The sequence below is a fragment of the Strigops habroptila genome, chromosome 1, assembly GCF_004027225.2.
Source record: "Strigops habroptila isolate Jane chromosome 1, bStrHab1.2.pri, whole genome shotgun sequence".
Taxonomy (NCBI): Eukaryota; Metazoa; Chordata; class Aves; order Psittaciformes; family Psittacidae; genus Strigops; species Strigops habroptila.
This window is the reverse complement of record NC_044277.2, coordinates 20655429-20674178: the sequence shown is the minus strand read 5'-3', so window position 1 is coordinate 20674178 and position 18750 is coordinate 20655429. Positions and strand designations below refer to the sequence as shown.

Below are 18750 nucleotides of genomic sequence, written 5' to 3'. Positions count from 1 at the left end.
TAAGAGACTTTCACACCAGAGCAGAAAGAAGTATAGAAGAACTGATAAAACCTTCATTTCCATCCCTCAGCTGAGCCCCTGAAGTGCTACAAGCACAGAGAGCCAGACCAAGGAGGCAGCTCTGTGGCCATGAACAGGTTCAGCCCAGCAGAGCTGCACAGCCTCCAGCTCAAAGCCCTCTCACGCTTGCCTGTCTTGAACCACACGGAAATGAATGCCTGTGCCTGTCTACTGGTGTCATGTAAACAGAGTCTCAGAAATGCAGAAAATGGACACCAATGAGAAGCTTAAGCAAATATCCTTGTTTCCTAATCCCAGGATGTCTTGGACACTGGACGCTGTCACCGATGCATAGTCACATCCAGCTATCTTTCATGCCATAATACAGCATACGAAAGGATCCCAACCCTGACTACCATGTCAAACATTAGAAAGCAGTTTCTAAAGAGGCAGAATTCCACAGTTCCTGTACCAAGCACCTTTCTCCTAATTGAATAAATGAAGAAATAAACCTCTTTTCCCCCAACAAGTAGGAGGAAAGTGCAGGGGGGGAAAGGGGAGAAGATGAGTGTACTCTAAATATTAAGTCATTCTGGGTAGTGGGGGGGGGGGGGGGCATCCATTTAAAATAATGCTGAAGTACCACACAAAAGCAGACAATAAGATTTCCTGTAGAAATATAAAGTAATGCACATTAAAAAAATAAATCCCAAGCACAGTTACAAACTGGCAGCCTCTAAGGTAACCAGTGTTACCCAGCAGCAGGGCGGGATGATGTGCTTAGACTGTAATACACAGATCACTGCAACAAACAAGAGGACAAAGAAAGTCATTGCTCCATTCGCCAATCAAATGTACCATGGCTTACACCACATCCTCTCCCCATTCCAAGAAATATAAAGTAGGACTATTCGGTAATTACACACTAAACCAACACCTACTGCTCAGGAAATCCCTGAGCTGAAAATTCTTAGAAGCTGGAAAAGCATCACTGTATGTTTGCCCTATCCTAACACTCTTCTCCTGTCACCTAGCACCAGCCACTGCCACAAATGGGAGGAAAACAAGACAGACCCCTTTGTCTAACTGTAACAGCTACTCTTATGTTTCATGGTATCAACCTACATGGGATTACAGAATATGGCTCCCAAACTTTATTTTCTATTTCATAAGACTGTCAGTTTGGTCGATAAAAGTAGTTCTGACCATTTAATAGTCCTCCCTGGAACAATATTAACACACTGTGCTGAATCAGTAAGCTATAGCAGAAAGCTAATATGGCAAACATCAAACAAAGTAATCTCTTGAAAACAATTTTCTGCAATACCACTGAAAAGTCTTCAGGTAATATAATGACTGCAGGAAGTAAATCCCCTTACAGCAGACCATTATTATTTCATGATATAACAACACTGATATAGATAATGACCTATATCTAAAGTTAGGTGTAAGCTAGCCGACAACAAGGTTAAAGCAGGGCAAGAAAAAATGGCAAAGATAGGATAGTGGCAACGACATCAGAAGGTTAAAGATAAGATACTCACCAACATCTAATACCGAGAATTAAACACATACTGCAGAGGCAAGTAGAATGACTTATCCATCTTTTTCACCCCACGGAGAAGGTAAGCATATATTTCACTTCTAGTTTTAAGAAAGCAAGGCAGATTTCATACCACTGTGTAGGAGAATGAGGGAAAAGCAGTGGATGTTGTCTACCTACACTTTAGTAAGGCTTTTGACACCGTCTCCCACAAGATCCTCACAGAGAAGCTCCTGAAGTATAGATGCATGAGCAGACAATGAGGTAAACTGAAAGCTGGCTGAACACCTGGGCCCAGATGTGATCAGCAGCATGAAGTCTAGTTGAAGCAGTGACTAGCAATGTACCCCAGGGGTCAATACCAGGTCCAGTCCTGTGGTTCAGTATTTTCATTTACCATCTGGATGATGGGGCAGAGCATACCCTCAGCAAGCCTGCTGAGACACTCACCAAACTGGGAGGAGTGGCTGGCATGCCAGAGAACCATCCTGCCACCAGGAGCACAGCAAGCTCCTGACTTCCAGCAACAGGAAGTACAAAGTCCTGCACATGGGGAGGAACAACCCCGTGCACCAAAACATGGTGGGGACCGCCCAGCTAGAAAGCAGCTCTGCAAGAAGAGGACCTGGGAATCCTGATGGACACTAGCTTGAACTAGAATGAACCAGCATACCTTGCGGCAAAGAAAGGGAATGGTATCCTGGGCTGCCTCAAGACAAAGCATTGCCAGGCCATACCTGGAGTTCTATATCCAGTTCTAAGCTCCCCAGTTTGAAAGAGACATGAACATTCTGGACAGAGTCCAGCAAAAGGACACAAAGATGATTAAGGGACTGAAGGGGCCTCTCAAATGAGGAAAGGCTGAGAACTGAGACTGTTACACGAAGGGGTCAGGGAAGTGTCTGAGAAAAAAGGTATAATGAAAAGTCTTAATATGAACAAAGAAATCACAAATGGCACAAATGGCATTATCCTGACAAGACTAGCTCACAGCAGTTACAGCACACCTACATATGTTATTTAGCCCAATATCCAGAGGATCTGGTAGTAAATCCTACAGCTACAGGTCACCTAAATGCCTAGTGTTATTTCTGTGGAATAAAGAAAAATACCCCACAGGACAATGAGTCAGCCTCAATCTGATGTTATTCTATGACAGCAGACTTCCAAAAACATGAGTCGCAGATTCAGGCAATAAAAGACAGAAATCTGTTCTCTGGTGTAGAATACATCAAATCATCATTCTGTGTTCCAAGATTCTGTTCAAACTGTAGTTCTTGTAGCTGTAAAAAGTTCCTGTTTAACAGAAAGGCTATTCCTTCAGCCAGAAGACCACTAAAAGCTAAACAATTGGATCAACCAACTAAGCTGGGTGCAAGATCTGAATCTTGAAACAATGGAAATTGTAAGCTATTTAGCTATCCATCATTTCAGTAAGTATAGCCCTCCATGAGAGTAAAATCTAGATAACAGGAATTTACAACACTATGGTTGTCTTCAAGGATACTTTAAAAATACTCACACAAAATAGCATGAGCCAGTATTACCATGTTGAGCAGCATGAATGCTAACTACCAAAATGTAGCTAGGAAGCTGTACACTGGTTTGACTAGAACAAATGAAACTTAAAAGACCACATTTAGACAAAAGGGGGAGGGGGGGGGGAAATCCTATTTTACTGTCAGAGCACTACTGTAGTGGTTCCGCTAAAAAAAAACCAAACAAAAAAAACCTGCTATCAAAATAAAAATCCAGTCACTGTAAAATCTTAAAGCCCTTTTGTGTCCCATTGTGCTCCTTCAAGAGTTAATTACGAGCCACCAGGGAGGCTCTGTATGTACCAGCACACCAACCTAAAGCCAGGACAGGCAGGTTCTGGTCCCAGCTGAGGCTACTGTGGGAACCCAAATCATAATCTCACCATCATTTTCCCCTTCATTCTTGCTCTAAGCTTTTGGAAGCCGTACGGCTATGTGCAAAGTTGGAAGATGGCCTTTGCTGAGAGCATTCAAATGCTAAAAAAAATATTTTAAGAAGTAGGAACTGTCACGGTATTAAAATTCTTTGTGTCTTGGCTGGAGAAAAGCAACAGTATATTTTGTAAAAGTGATTTTATTAAAAACAAAGCACAAACAAGACACTGAATTCTAACTGCTTTGCAAGAAAGTCCAGCATGCTTATTCACATGCTGAATTAGTTTTAGCAATAGGGAAAGATCATTTAGCATGTCCAGTCCTTTACTTGCCAATTCTTCCAATTCCAAGGCTTGAAGCCTTTAAGAAAACCTCTAATATCACAGTATTATCTGCATGTCACTTTTTCAAACTTGTTAAAAAATGTCTTTTAAATACCAGGGGCTCCCCTCCGCACCCTGCACTGTCTTCTACTGAACATACATCTTCAAAACCTTCCTTTCAGACGCTGCATCTTTGATTCAGATAGGAACTGAATGAGGCCTGGCACAGGGAGTAGAAAGCAAGCACCATGCCAGAAAAACAAGCAGCCAAATCACTTTATCAGATGCACACTGCAGGCAAAATACCTCAAAAGAAACCCCAGGTTTTGAGGTGTGCAGCTCATCACAATACTTCTCTGCATTGCTGAAAACAGATTCTCTTTTCCATCTGTCTGTACCACAGGCACAAAACTCCAGGTGCTTCCCCTCAGTGTAACCAGTGTTTTGGTTCCTCTACAAGAACCCATGAAGCAGCACACTGTGTACCTCCTGCTCCACGTTTTGCCTACGGCCATACTATTTGAGGTAACAATCTTTCCAAATACAGATTCTGCACCACAAGAGAAAGAAACAAAGCTTTGGCCCTTGCAGCAAACAGCCTGTTACCCCCCATGCCCTCCCATCAAGAGCAGGGCAAGCCTGGCCAGCTTACATCCTGCCTACCCAATCAATCTGCCCCACAACAACATGATGCTATGATTTGTATCACTGGAATGTTTTATTAAGTACCTTTAAATCCTTGCTCTAGAGACAGATATATTCTGCCAAAGTCAGCAAATTGTGTAAATAATGCCTTAAAAAAAAAAAAAAAGGAAAAAGGAAAAGAAAAGGAAAAGGAGAGAGCAGGAAAATGCTGTTACTAATGTATGAAGTATGGTCAGAACTGTGAAAAAGAGTTTCAACAACCTAAGAGAGAAATCCTTATTAAAGGTCAAACAATAATAACTCAGTTATATTAAAAGGAGAACCAATATAAAATGGATTAAAAGCCATAAATCCTCTTTAGAAGAACACTTCTTGATGTTTACCAGAAAGAGGAAAAAAAATGCAGCCCTGATCACTGCCAGGCTGGACAGAGAACAGCAAAACTTCATACCATAAATGACAGAATAAACACTGACAGACACATTTAAGAATATTACTTTGTGAAATGAAAAAAAAAAAAGGATACCAGGCTTACTGAAGACAAACCCCAATGACTTCAAACGACAACAGAGTAAGGCCTACAGCTCTCGCACAACTGCATTCCCATGGGTATTTATTTTCCAGTTAAGTTTTTGGTAAAAACGCTGTAGCACAAACATTTTTCCATATTAAGTCAATGCCAGACTCCACACTGGAAACTATATAGTGAGATTACAATTTTTAGTAGAAATGAGAGAGCTTAATCAAGATCCATTTCCTTGTACTGGATCTACCTATGTATATCCCAAAGGTGAAAACGTAAGAGTCTGAGGAAACCTAATGGAGACCAGAGAATGAATCATTATGAAAGACTAAGCAAATTTGTTAAATGCTGGTTTAACACAGGCTTAGCCTAAACTAGCCAACTGCTACTTCTACCCAGCATTAAAAAACCAACAAAAATTAGCATCCAGCCTAAAAATCAGCATCCAGATGATGGCAGAAAGTAACACCGCCAAGCCCTGTGTTCAGAAAACAGTTTCTTTCCGGACTATTTTCTAATGAACAGGCAAACTACAGCTGCATGGGTATAACCATCCTCCGTTACTCAAGACAGTCCCAACAGTGATTACTTTGAGTAAAAGGCAAGAAACACAAACAAACAAAAACACACCCCCTAGAATGTTTTGGGGTTTGTATTGTTTTGGTTTGGGTTTTTTTTTCTGAAGACAAATTTCATAAGATCACTGCAATCTGCAGCAGCCTTCACACTTTCATCTGTTAAGTCACACTACCGCTGTCACAAATTAAATTAGCTTATCTCATGGCTGGCAATAAAACAACAATGATAGTGAGAAGTTCCAACACAGTTCATGTCCAAAATAGTACTAGTCGTGAATGTTTTAAAACTTCTTTCATTCTGCATTCTTTAATAAAACATCATCATATAACATTAAATCAGAAACATAAGGGAGCAAAGCTATTTTGGGGCATCTTTCAGCTAAAAGGTAGCAACCAGTTTAATGAAGAAAAGCTGTCCAACCAAAACAGAATTGCAGAAAACACACATTTCATCTCCATGGTGGATGTAAACAATTTGAGAAATTGCTAAGAGATATCTTATGGCACACCACCAACAGACTTGGGATTGCAAAAACCAGCCAATGAGGCAAACCATAAGATGCTATGTTAAAAATCATTTTTAGAACAGCCACAAATAATCATGCTGGGGTGTTACAAAAAGGTGACAATATTCAGAACCTTTCTGTACCAACGTGGATTGGCACTGTAAAACACACTGGTTTGCTGAAAGACAGGGTGAAGCATATTTACCATGAGAAATTCCGCCTGACAAGTGCTGGCAGGAGCCTTGTGAGACGAAGACAACATTTTTCAAAGACAGCAAATTCAAGAGTTACATCACTCCTCAACTGGAACCAAACCGGCAGTTTTACATAAACACAGATGACCAGCGCACCCAGCTTATGCCTTTCTACTTAGTTTTAGAGTATGCTTGAAGTGTTTAGAATAAGCAAATTTCATACCTTATACCAGTGTGGTTGTACATTTTCTCTCCGAAATGTAACAAAAAGCTCTTTAAACTGAAACAAAATAGTTCATTTTCCTTAGAGGGGAAGGGTAAGAGAAAAGGAAGCAGTATTTGTTGACTGAGGGTTTTATAAGCACAGAAAGACTCTAAAAACTAGAGCACAGAGTTTATTGTTAAAACAGTTCTATACCAGAAAGAGAAAAAATTAAGATCTGAGACCTGAATAATCATTGCTGTAGTAGACTAACTAGTTCTGTGACCATCCTCATTTAAGCTGACAGGCCTATAGCTTGGACAAAATACATGTACACCTTGAAAACTACATTTGCACACTTATTTCAGTATTTTTTTCCTCCTACTTGTTCGTCCCAATTTAAAATCCTCTAGCCACTACAACCAAGCTTTGTCCCCATGTTTTCTCTGGGGCATATACAGATGCCAACTATTGCAGTCTTCTATGGGAAGTTGTTACTAAGAGCCAAATCTGTCCTGGACTTCACTGAATTCAAGCTTAAAAAATGTTTATGCAACTGAAAAGCAGAAGCAGTTTTTGTATATGGTTTTCTTCTGGTAAGTGGCTGTTGATGCAGGGAAAGAGAAACAGCACCTTTAAAGGGAGCATCTCGCAAATTTAACTACCTAATTGCTGTTAGTATAATCACTACAACAAAAACTACCTTGAAACCTTGTGTAATCACTGCAGTAAAGCCTACCGCGACACCCCTTCTCCTTTATCTGATTTTCAAATACATACCACCATCTATTTCAGTTATGTCATGAACAATTAACTGTGCCATAACTGTAACAGGGCAGCTACAACACACTGCAGAGCTTGCCATGGTACATCCTTGGTTGTTTTCCCTCAAGTGTTAAGTAATTTTTCATGTAAATATAACTGTGTACTGAAAAATTATCTGCTTAAACTTTAGATAGTTTAAGAGAAAAAAAGTGCCATATTCTTTATACCTATTTTACGGCTTAATTACAAATTTTTGACACACATCATTTTACAAAAGTATCCTACATGGCAACTAGCACATTTAATAAATACATGCTACACCAAAATTACATTAAAGTATGCTACTGATGATAGATCTTACCTTTACCAAGAATTAGCACATAAATGTCATTGACTAATACCTTACTGTTCTTACAATTAAGAACGTTGTTTTCTGACAGCTCTGACTTGCGTTGCCATGCTTAAAACATGGATATTAATACAACACTCCATTAATCTTGCTTTATCATTGGTCTAACAATAAATATGCTCAAACCTCATAGATAATTTGAGGAGGAAAAAAGAGGCAACATTTGTGCCCCAATTACTGTTTTACTAAATTCCTTGTGACAGGTCACAACTACTCAGTCCACATCACATTCACAGAACAGTTTCACATTACAGTAGCCAAAATAAACTTGCTGCTTTCAAAATGGAAGGAACTCAACCCTGCTTCCTCTTCTCTGTTCTTCACTCCAAACTCTTTCTCCTGCAGCACTTTTCAAAAGCCTCCCTTTTTTATCCATCTACTCTGATGCTCACCCAGCCACTAGATACACCAGCTCAACTTCCCAATCCACAAACCTGTATTTACTTCACTTTACCAGGGCTAGCTTTTTATCATTTTAGCAAATTAAGTCAGTTTGCTGTGGGATCAGACACTTAGAAGTTAGTGCAAGGTAAGAAGTGGGGAAAAGAAACCTTCCCCTTTCAGAAGAGAGCAATTACTTTTAATTGCAACATCTCAGGAAAGTTTCAGCAAGAACATTCACAGACAATTACATACACACTCTCTAAAAAGCAGTGTCTGCGGCTTAGCAAACAATTGTAACCAAAAGACAACCCTGGCAGAGCAAAGTCCAAAAAGGCCCAGACTTCTGGCCTGTGTAACCTTTCACATTCAACCAGACACGAAATGGTGCTTATGTGTAAGTTCTGATGCTCGACTTCCCAAATTTTCATCCTTAAATAACAATACTGAAATAAGATCAAATCTTAATGCACTGATTCTCAGTGTATGACTCCTGTAACCACATTGGTGGTGGAAACCTTTTGATGCAGCTAAAACATTTTCTTTTCAAAAAAGTGTTCCTAGCTAAGAGTGTGATGATAATAATAATGCCATGATAGTCATGCCATTCCCTCACTCCCTTACAAAAAGAGGTCAATTTAAATTTTGCTATGCTTTCAAGAAATAAATCCTAAAACCAAAATCAACACTTCTCCCATTACTAAAGTCTCATCAAGCAACTGTAAGCCAGGGAATTAAAGTACTCCATCAGCAATGTTTCCCCTGTAATTAAACCATCTATTCCTGTTTGAGGCAGGCTAACTTCACTTTTGCTAAAGTAGATTAGGAAACAGTTTAATGTGCACCAAAATAAAATCACTGGAGCTAAAAAAAGTACTGTATTAACTGCTCACAACTTGCAGGTTTTCTATTTAAGAACAAGTCAGTCAATCCCTTCTTTCCCCCAACTTACTGTCCACAAAGAGGACAGGTACTCTCCCAGCATGCCTGCAATCACAGAAGCGGGAGTTTAGGGCTAAACGAACACTTGTGTTACCAGGAGCTCTCTCTCCCAATCCGTGCAAGGCTCCCACAGACACGTGGGGCCAGGACACCAGCTCCACATCACCACTGGCTCCCTGAACAGAACCACACCACACCCTACGCCAGCTCCTTCCAGCAACATCTGCTTGGGATTTTTAATGCATTTGCTCATCAGTGAATGCAAAGCGGGGCGGGAGGTGTTAAGAAAATCTGCCACAGCAGCAGCCCATATATCCACTGATCACTTCCCTATTACCTTGAAATTACGTTTTCATGTACATAAACTACACAATACACAGGCACAAGCTCAAAGGGTATGTTCTTGCTAGGCATTTTTTCCATGGAAATTGATTATCAGAAGGTGTAAACAATGCGGGCAAGGTAAAGTACACTTTCAGTTCAGGCATGGCCTAAAGTGACTAATATCTGAAGAACAGAGAAAGGCACTGAATATATTATCAAGAAAAAACAAACTCATACAAGAGTGAGATAATGCCTTTTTTTCCCCCAAAGCTGACTGTCCACAAATACTCACTGTAGCTTCGAATGAGCTTTTCTCAGTCACATTGTTTTAAAGAACTTACTGCTAGAAAATTTATTACATGCTGCTTTGTAACACTCAAATTCAGAATACCCTCTATTTAACCAAATTCATTACATCTCATCTTCAAAAGAAGAGAAAAAAAGTGTATTAACATTGCCTCAATGACCACTTCAAAAATGACACCCTACCCTACGCTAGGACTTAAATGACAGCTGACTAGAATTTTCTTAGTGTAAAGTAAATGCAAAGGCAAAGCCTTGAGATGATTCCTGTCCCTGAAGGTTAGTTCACGTACAGTGAAAGACTCCTCATTCTGCAGAGTAGCAAGTTAAACTGCTCCTGTGAGGTTTCATAATAGCCAAGAAAAGGTATTTGTCTCGGTTACACCCACTTCCTAACCCAACATAAAATTAAGAAATACACTAAGAAGAATTTACTAAGATTGACGTATCTATGAAACTCTGGCAAACTTCCTTCCCAAAGCACAAAGTCCCCAAACCTGAAACATGCATGGAACAGGTGGATAATCACAAAATATATCTAACACCACTGCAACTGAAGCTAGGTATCACTTTTTCAAAGATTAAAGCCATTAATTATTTACAACCCAAATACTTTATGGAGTTGTTTCGCAAACTGCAGGCCCTACACAATTTTTCTCCAGTTAAACTTCTCATACTCAGTTTGCAGAGAACCAATTGCTTGGGGAAAAGTTCCTATCTTCCTAAATAAACTTACCAGAACAGGTTTCATAACCTCGGTTCATCCTAACCAGAAGTTCAAGCTACTGTCCATTTAAAAAAATGAATCCTAATACGACCGCAAAACTAAATATAACCTTGTTCTCCGAGATTTCTGCAGCACAACTACCTTCCAGACATCTGAGTACCACGAACAAGCCAACACTGCTTCAACTTACTTGAGAGAGGTCTAATAATTACCATCAAGGTACAATACTAGCTAGTGCTTTCAAAAGCACTAGTTAAGAAGTACTTTCAGATGATGATGAGTAGGCATGCTCAAAGGAGTATTCCTAATTATTTGTGGTTCTACAGTTACTTTTCCCTTCTTTTTCCAAGTGTTTTACCATTCTCCACGCTGCTGCATGAATAAGAGGGATAACAAATTACACAGAAAAATCTAATAAGAACTGTAAAACATAGTGACACAAACTACACCAACCAAACTGAAAAAAAAACACAAAAATAACCCCAATTCCTTCCATTTTGGAGACTAAAAGCAGAGCAATACTTCAGGAGAAGGATGTTTTCCAAACACACTTCACCCCTTCACACATCTCTGCTGATGATTAAGCATAATGTTTCAAATATTTTATTATAAAAATTCAAAACTGCCATGTATCCTGAACACACAGGGACTGCACCGATAAATCCCTTGTGGTTTAAAATGTGATTATTCCTTAGATGCAGAACACAAATCCATTACTGAAAGCAGTACAATTCATCATGTTCAACATACACCACAAGTGAAAGCATACAATGCAGAATTATAGTCCAAAAATCACATTTTGAGAAACAATTATAATTCAGGATGCAGACAGAAAAAACCTCACTTGGGCTACTGACCAGTGTCTGCAGCACAGGCTCAAGAAAGTCTATAAAGTGTGAGAGAGGAGAAGAAAAATCATGGAGACATGAGATGTTCCAAGATCCTCAGTTCTATGAGCACGTATATGAGAATGTATTAAGCTGTCTAGATCCTGATCTATATTGACAGAACAGTAATAAGCAGCAATGCTACTGATAAAATTGAACTGGCATTTCCAACACATGTGTGCGTCTGAACCCTAGTAATGAATCATTCTGATTTCACTGCATTACAAGTTCTGATACACAGCTACTGCACTTCTACTAAAATCATATTTATGAAGTGGAAATTTATGACTTGCAGCTCACATCAAGGAGCCACTTGATTTTTCAAAATCAGTCACTACTTAACAGCACTTCTGCAGCTTTCTCCATATATTAATTACCACATATTATGAAGCTTCCTGTATCAAATAAAAGTTGTAAGAGGTGCTGCTGTGGTAAGAAGGGAATAAAAAAAAATAAAAAAAAGAAGGAAGCGTTATGAAGACTGAAGGGGCATCATATTTAACATCAATAAGTCAACAAAACAGGTGACATTAAAGAAAAAACAGATGAGCTCTATCACTCTAAGTAAAGTGTGATAATTACACGCTAAATGTTTCCTAAGGGCCTATGAACATTCAAACAAAATCTTAAAAATTGGGGGAAAAAAAAAAAACACCACAAAAAAACCCCCACCAAAAAAAAAAAAAAAAAAAAAAAACCCAAAGAAAAAGAAAACCCACTGGGGTCCTTTCAAGTTCAAAGTCCAGATCTTACCCTAAATCAAAGCAGCCCAAAGAAGCGGAAGAACTCCTACTACAGCATCACCTCTCAGTTTGTCACGCTAAAGGAAGAAGATGCATGTCAAATTTGAATGTGTTACTTTGGAGAAAGCCAATCAAGCCCTTAGGAATGGGTAGGCCTCCTAGGAAGCAGGATCCTGTAAAATGTATTATCAGCTTAAGGAAAAAAAAAAAACTCTCCACACTAACACACTGCAGGGTTTGGACCTATTTATCATTAGAAGTTTCTCCTCCCTGTTTAAGGACATGGATGATGGATGCAGTTCGGCAGAGATTTTATCTTTACAATGACCTATTTTCCTCATCATAAGCCCTCAAACCTCAGCTGTGTTTTAACAGGGGCATCTCAGCAAAGACTGGCCTACGAAAAGTGACCTAACTACAAACAATAGTGAAATGAGGTGGACCCTGACCTACTCTGAAACCTGGTAAGATCAAAACCAAAAGAATATAACCAAGAGCCCATACTTTAAGGTTTATAAATATTTAAATACTATTTATAAAAATTAAATAACATTTTTCTACAGTGCAAAAAAAGTATGTTTCTATCCAGTGATGATTAAAGATCTCAATTTATTCACACAGAAATTTATAAAAAATTAAAGGTGAACAGTCACACACTTCTTAAGAATTTCTATATAAAAGAGCACAAGGCAAATGCACAAGCTGTAACACATACCATCAGTAACTGCTACAGAAGAAATATTTGACAGCCACACAGAGTGCTGTCAAATACACATCAAGCAGTGAAGAAAATTCGGTGCATGGATTTATTTCTCCCAACCATTCAAGTTTCTCCCCAGCCTGCAATTGCTATTCCCCAATCCAACACAGAAGTTAGCTGCACAGTTTCCAAGCAGGCTGTGCTTCTGTTCTAGCTGTCATTCCCACCCCAGCCAAGGCACACACAACCAGTAATCTGGAGACTGGGCTTCCTTTCTTATTTGAAAAGCAGAAGTACGTGTGAGGGGGAACGCAGAGAACACTGGGGGGACGCGCGCCTGTAACATCCCCGGCGTACGTCTCCTTTATCCTCGCTGCCATCATTCGCTCACACACACCGCGATCCCCCCATCTGCATTGTCTGCCTTGCTCCATCTCTGATTAATATGGACACAGCCTCACTCGCTCCTTCCCCATCGTGCTCGGCCAGACATCCTCCGGAGTCCACTTCCCCGGGCGGACGCCGGGATCCCCCGGCAGGCCGGATCCCCGCCGGGGCCGCCAAGGGGCGGCGAGCCCGCGGCGAAAGTCACGGCCGCCCACCCCCGCGCCCTCCCGGGGCAAAGTTTACGGCGGCGGCCGCACGGAGAGGCCGGGTGCGTGCGGCGCGGCCCGCTCCGCTCCAGCGAGAGGAAAGCGCCGGGGCCCTGCGGCGCGGCGGCAGGACGGCGCGGGGCGGGAGGGGGGTTGGTGCCGCTGCGTTCCCCGCGGCCGGCGCTGCCCGCTCCCCCGCGGTGCCCCCGCCACGCCGCGCTCCGGCCGGCCGCCACCGGCCCCTCCCCTCACCCACAGGGGGCCGAGCCCCGCCAGGCCGGCCCCTCCCCTCCGCCCCCCGCCGCACGGCCTGCCCCTTACCGGTCATTGAGCTGGTCCTCGGTACCCGGCAGCGGGTGCACCACGAAGTGGATCGAGGTCATGTTCCGCGCCGCCGCTGCCCACCCCCCCCGGCGGAGGGAGGCGGGCGGGCGGGGGCCGGGCACACAATGGGGGCGGGGGGGTGGCGGGGGAGGGGGCGCTCGGCCTCCGTCCCTCCCCTGGGGCCGCTGGTGGCCGCCGGCGGAGTCCTGGGGCTCGCCCGCCGCGGCGCGGAGCGCAAGGAGGCAGGAGCCCGCCGCAACGGCGTCGGGAGGAGGCTCGGCCCGCACAGCGCTCACGCACGCGCCGCCATCTTGGCTCCAGCGGGCGCTTCTCCCTCCCTCCCCTCCCTCCCTCCGTGCGCCGCGACGGGGAGGGCGGGGCGGCGGCGCGCGGCCGCCGTGCAAGCCTCGCGCTGACTGGCGCGCGCGCCGCCGCGCGGCGCCCCTTCACTAAGCGCGCCGCCGATTGGCCGGGGAGGCCCGGCGGGGCGCGGTGACGTCATACGCGAGCGGCGTAAAACGACCACGTGCCCCCAGGAGTGACTCCCCGGCGGGCGGGGCGGTGCGCGAGCGGCTCCCTCAGGCGCCGGACGGGGCTCCTCAACCACCCCCCCGGACCCACCCCGCGGCGGGGCGGGGGCGGCGCCGCTTCCCCGCGGCCGGGGCGGGCTCGGAGGCGCTGTCCCGCCGCGGGCCGTACCGCGGCCTTCGCTGCCCTGCTCTGCCGCGCCGCGGCTGCTCGCGTCAGGCCGTTCCACTCGGTGGCGTGTGCCCCGGCGCGCTGACCTCCCTCTGTAACCGGCCTGTCTGAACAGTTTCAGGCTGGAAGGGGAGCGGGTGCATGAGGCCGTCCTGGAAATCCCCGGTGCGGCGTTGCGACTGGGCTTCCCCCTCCGGGTGCACGTGTGCTTCAGACCCGGTGCCCCTGGTCGCTTGTGCTGCAAAGGCGGCTGCTCGCTTTGTAACTCCTGGCTGGCGAGGAACGTTGGCGGCCTGACCTCAGCAACCACCCCTTTCCAGGGACATCGGTGGTATATCGGGATAAAAAGTTATCTCCCCAGCCGATGAGGTACTCGATGCCGCTCTGGCTGTGCACCCTCCCTTCGGACAGGGTTTCATTAGTATTCCCAAAGAGCATACCTTGAAAATGGAGCTGTTCTTAACAAATTAACATCTCAATTTGCTGAAAGTTGAGTAACAAAGTCAATAACGAGCCATTTGTTTCTATAGAAACTAACACCTTGGCTAGGGTTGTAGCAAGCTTTGGGTTTTAAAAGTGTTTTTTACTGGAATTTTCAGCTTTTGCAGACTGCTCTCGCTTATTTTCAGGAAATCGGAAATTTAGAAAACCAGCTTGGAATTCTTTAGCATGTGAGGAATGCTGGCAATCACATGATAATGGTACAAAACAAATCTAGAGCCTGGTTCAGCAAGTTGTAATTCATTTCTGAGCCTGCGTAACAAACCCCGGAAATCTTCGGTTTGTTCGTCCACTATCAAATCGAAGGAATTCTGCAACTTCCCATCTTCCATTCCCCTTTCTTCCCTAGCTCCTGCTCCAGGACAGCCCAAAGGCGCTAATCCAGGCATCGGCTGATGTAGCTGCTTGCGCCCCAAAGATCTGGGGAGTTTGTGAAGCCTTTTTTTTTTTTTTTCAGTACAACTCTCATCGACATGAGGGAACACGGTAAAGAGAAAAAATACTCAGGTGATGTGTTCAAATTTCTTATTCTCAGACACTGTTTCCCTATATCTTCTGTTCTCAAGTGACAGTGATGTTCAAATAGATTCAAAATACAAACAAGTAATTTAGCTTTTCCTAGAAGGAAGATCCTAACAGCTTTCTGGAAATACACAAGGCGTGGAAGAGGATTCATTCCGTTTGGTGAGAAAACAGTGCAGTAGCTGTGCTTTGAAAAATGAGTACATCCGTGATTTGCCTTTTTTCTCCTGTCAGGCCAGAGTTCTGCATTTGATTATATCAAAGTTTGTTAGTTTTGTCCTGCTTTTTCTGATTTTTTTTTTTTAACTTTGGTCTTTATGCTTTTCCTGAAAACATTTTTGTTGTTTACTGCAGTGAGAGATCCTTCTACGCTGGCTTGACCTCAGCCATTTCATCAGAAGTACTTGCATGTTTCAATACTCACCTGAAAAACCTTGCATCTCAATTTGATTTTTTTTTAACAGAGAAAAAGTGACTATTTGACAGTCATTCCTCTTTTCCATTGAACTGTAGGAAGGTGTGCCACATGAACTGCTGCCATGGGTCTGGTTGCATCCTTGGAAATGCTTTGGAGAATGTTGGGTATGGTTGGGGAGCTTCAGGTATTTGTGTTTGCTCTTGGTATCAAGATGTAGTTGCCCAAAGCGTTTACATTTCCAAATAACATGACTTGTTCAGTGGTGTTCTCTTAAGGGCTGGGCGCAAGGAAGAGATTTCCATTACTCTTTTCCTTCCACCCTTCACAAGGGTTATGGAAACATACTAGATAAAAGGCAGGAAAAGAGCTGGAAAAGCCCGAAGGGGGCACACGTCTGTTAAGGGCTCAGCAGTCTGCTGCTGGCATTTCCAAGTAAACCTTTTCTGTAGCTTTAGTTACATTATGACTGAACCCCAGTTTTAGCCACTGCCTATGGCTGTGCCAATGCAAACACTTGCCATAAGTAAAAATGAAATAAAAATTAAAATTGACTGCACTGGAACTTGTGCTTGGAGCCAGAATAAACTTGAGTAGTGCAAATGTCAGCTTTTGTTCACACTGAGAGCTTATACTGCTCTTTAAGATGGGTACTAGTCCTAAATGCAGATAAGAGGACACCAACCCAAGTGTTCAGCTGGCGATGGCGTTATTGTGACAGGAGGTTGCATTGGGGTGGAAGTTCCAGCTGCTGTCAAAAGCACACACATTGCTCTAGCAAGCTGCTCTGACTTTTGGAGCACCAGTAAGCAGTAACGCACTGAATGCCTCTCTTGTCCACTGATGCATTTCTTAGAAGATAATCACATAGAGTGTGATGGTCCTGTAATTATCTGGAATTACTCCATGTAGAATTGCTTTCTGATAGTAGAACCACTCATTCTTGAAACTTCTGGTTTTTAAGAACTTCAAAATAAAAGACTTTTCCTCAGTGCCCTGGATTGTTGAAGTCTGTTGAGTGACAACATCCTGCACTGAAATGGTATTTAAAAATTCATATTTGCCAAGTAACGAAAAAAATCAAGAACAGAACTAGATTTTCTTTCTTTACAAGATGTACCTTTAAGAGAAGACTTCTGTCATGGCCTAAGAAATTTAGTTCCCTGTGTTGCACAACTCCTCGGTGTGCAGATGGTGCTATTTTCAGGCCTACTGATAAAGCAGCAGCTTCCTTATGAAGGTGCAGCTATAAATACACCAACACCCAACCAGCAGAACAAGTTCCTTGCTGGTATGCTTGTCCATGTGAGAGTTTTTGCCAGCTTGGAAACACCATATAAAATAACTCCTGTGGGATCATTGCTGTCGTGTCCGAGATAGATTGAATTTTGATGAGAGTCAGCATTTCCTCAAGCTTTCAGGCTAGTAGAAGTGGATGGGTTGGAAGGGACTTCTGAAGGTCATCTCATCCAACCTCCAGCTCCACACATGTCCAGTTCCAGCAGATCAGGAACCTTCCCATCAGAAACAGCTTCTGAATGATGTGCATCAGTGCGCACTTACTCCTGACCGCTTGCTAAACCCACTCGGCAGCTGCAGGCCTGGTGGTTTGCACAGAAGTCTGTTAATCCTACAGGGAAGGGACGTGCTGGAGATGTGAGGATTAGGGTAGGGACTGCAGGGACTTTGCTCTGTAAACAGCGCAAGCAGATGCTGGCAGGTGCACCACAGGCAGCGGTGCCCGCGGCTGGTGGGACATGCTGAAGACAGGGAGGAGGCCCTGAGCAGAAGCAAAGGCTTCAGGCAGCTCACAGAGCCCCAGTACACGCTTTCCAGGCTGTTAACTCCAGCTGTCAACAGAGATGACATCAGGCTGGCAGCATAAGATTGTGTTTTGTTGTGGAAGAAATGAGGCCAGCATTCCTGGAAATGTCAAGAAGAATGCTGTGCAGAAAACTGCAGCTTCTAGATGATTCCCAAGGCTGAGCAGAAGTTCCTATAGCAAGCAACAAACCACTGCAAAGAGAGAAATTTTGTTTCTAGCACCTTGTGCTGCAAACTGAATCAAAGCAGGTTCCTCACTGCTTCTTGCTGTCCTTCTGTTTAGGTAGAGTGTAAGACTCGATTGTTGGGGGCTTTTAAACCATGTCCTGTGTTGCAACACAAGTACCTGCACAGTTTGCAAGTTAACACTAGAATTTGGACAATTCTAGCTGAGGAGGACTGCACTGCCATCCGTTTGCTTTCTGCTCTCCTGAGCTACGTTTTGTTGTGCTCAGGTCCCACATTGTTATAGCCCCAATTTTGTTTTATACGTTGCCTATTTATGATAGCTGAAACTTTATCTTGATGCCTGGTATGAAGTGTTTATAATCTCTTATTTTCTAACTTGTACCTGGCTGTCAAGTGAAGAGGTCGCTGTAATAGAAAAATTGTTTGTCTTGTGCACAAAATGGTGCTGCTCTTCAAGAAGCAGTGTTTAAGGCCATGAAAGAGCAGGTAGCTTAGTAAAGTTCAGAGCTGATGAAAATTTGTTTCCCATGGATTTTTTCTTACAGTGGGTTCTTCGGTGTCTAATGGTGCATACACTGTTTCTCTCTACCCTCTGGATTCTCCAGTGGCTAAAAGAGGTTGAGCTCTGCTGCGGTCTTCCCCTTAGCTGCAGTACTACTCTGTTCTCCTGCCCCCTCTCTGATGCTTGGGTCAGTTAAGGTAACGGATACCACTGAGACCAGAACCTCATGTCAAAATCTGGCCAAAAAAAACCTCAGATGTTTGGAAGTTAATATGGTGAGCTAGACACTTTGACACACAGCCTGGTGATACACCACTTGCTGCTACATACGAACTGAAATATATCTGTTTAAACTCAGACAATACTGCAGGTATCTGATCTCCTTTCCCCTTTCTTGTCTGAGCTGCTCACATTTCCTCTCTCCGGCTTTGCAGCGAAGGACTCCTGGGCTAGAAATTAGGATTCTGCATCTATTTCTCCTTTCTTTAGTATACAGGATACACACTTGATTCTGCTTAGGGGAGTTGGCACAGTATGCTTGTGATCGAGGTGAGGTCTCTGCCAAGTACTCAG

At 43.4% G+C, this 18750-nt stretch overlaps 1 protein-coding gene across 17 annotated transcripts in view; it reads right to left on the bottom strand.

Annotated features, from left to right (window-relative positions):
• Window positions 1-13853, bottom strand: part of UBR5 (ubiquitin protein ligase E3 component n-recognin 5) — an 85708-nt gene extending 71855 nt beyond the window's left edge. For 10 of the 17 annotated variants that reach the window (XM_030494404.2, XM_030494746.2, XM_030494665.2 and 7 more), the window contains exon 1: window positions 13523-13842. In XM_030494404.2, the coding sequence (XP_030350264.1) occupies window positions 13523-13584 (62 nt within the window). In that variant the 5' untranslated portion in view covers window positions 13585-13842. Of the gene's footprint in view, window positions 1-13522 lie in introns of all 17 variants that reach the window. The other 7 variants (XM_030494841.2, XM_030495697.2, XM_030494485.2 and 4 more) reach the window with 3 other exon arrangements.
• Between the last annotated feature and the right edge of the window lie 4897 nt (window positions 13854-18750).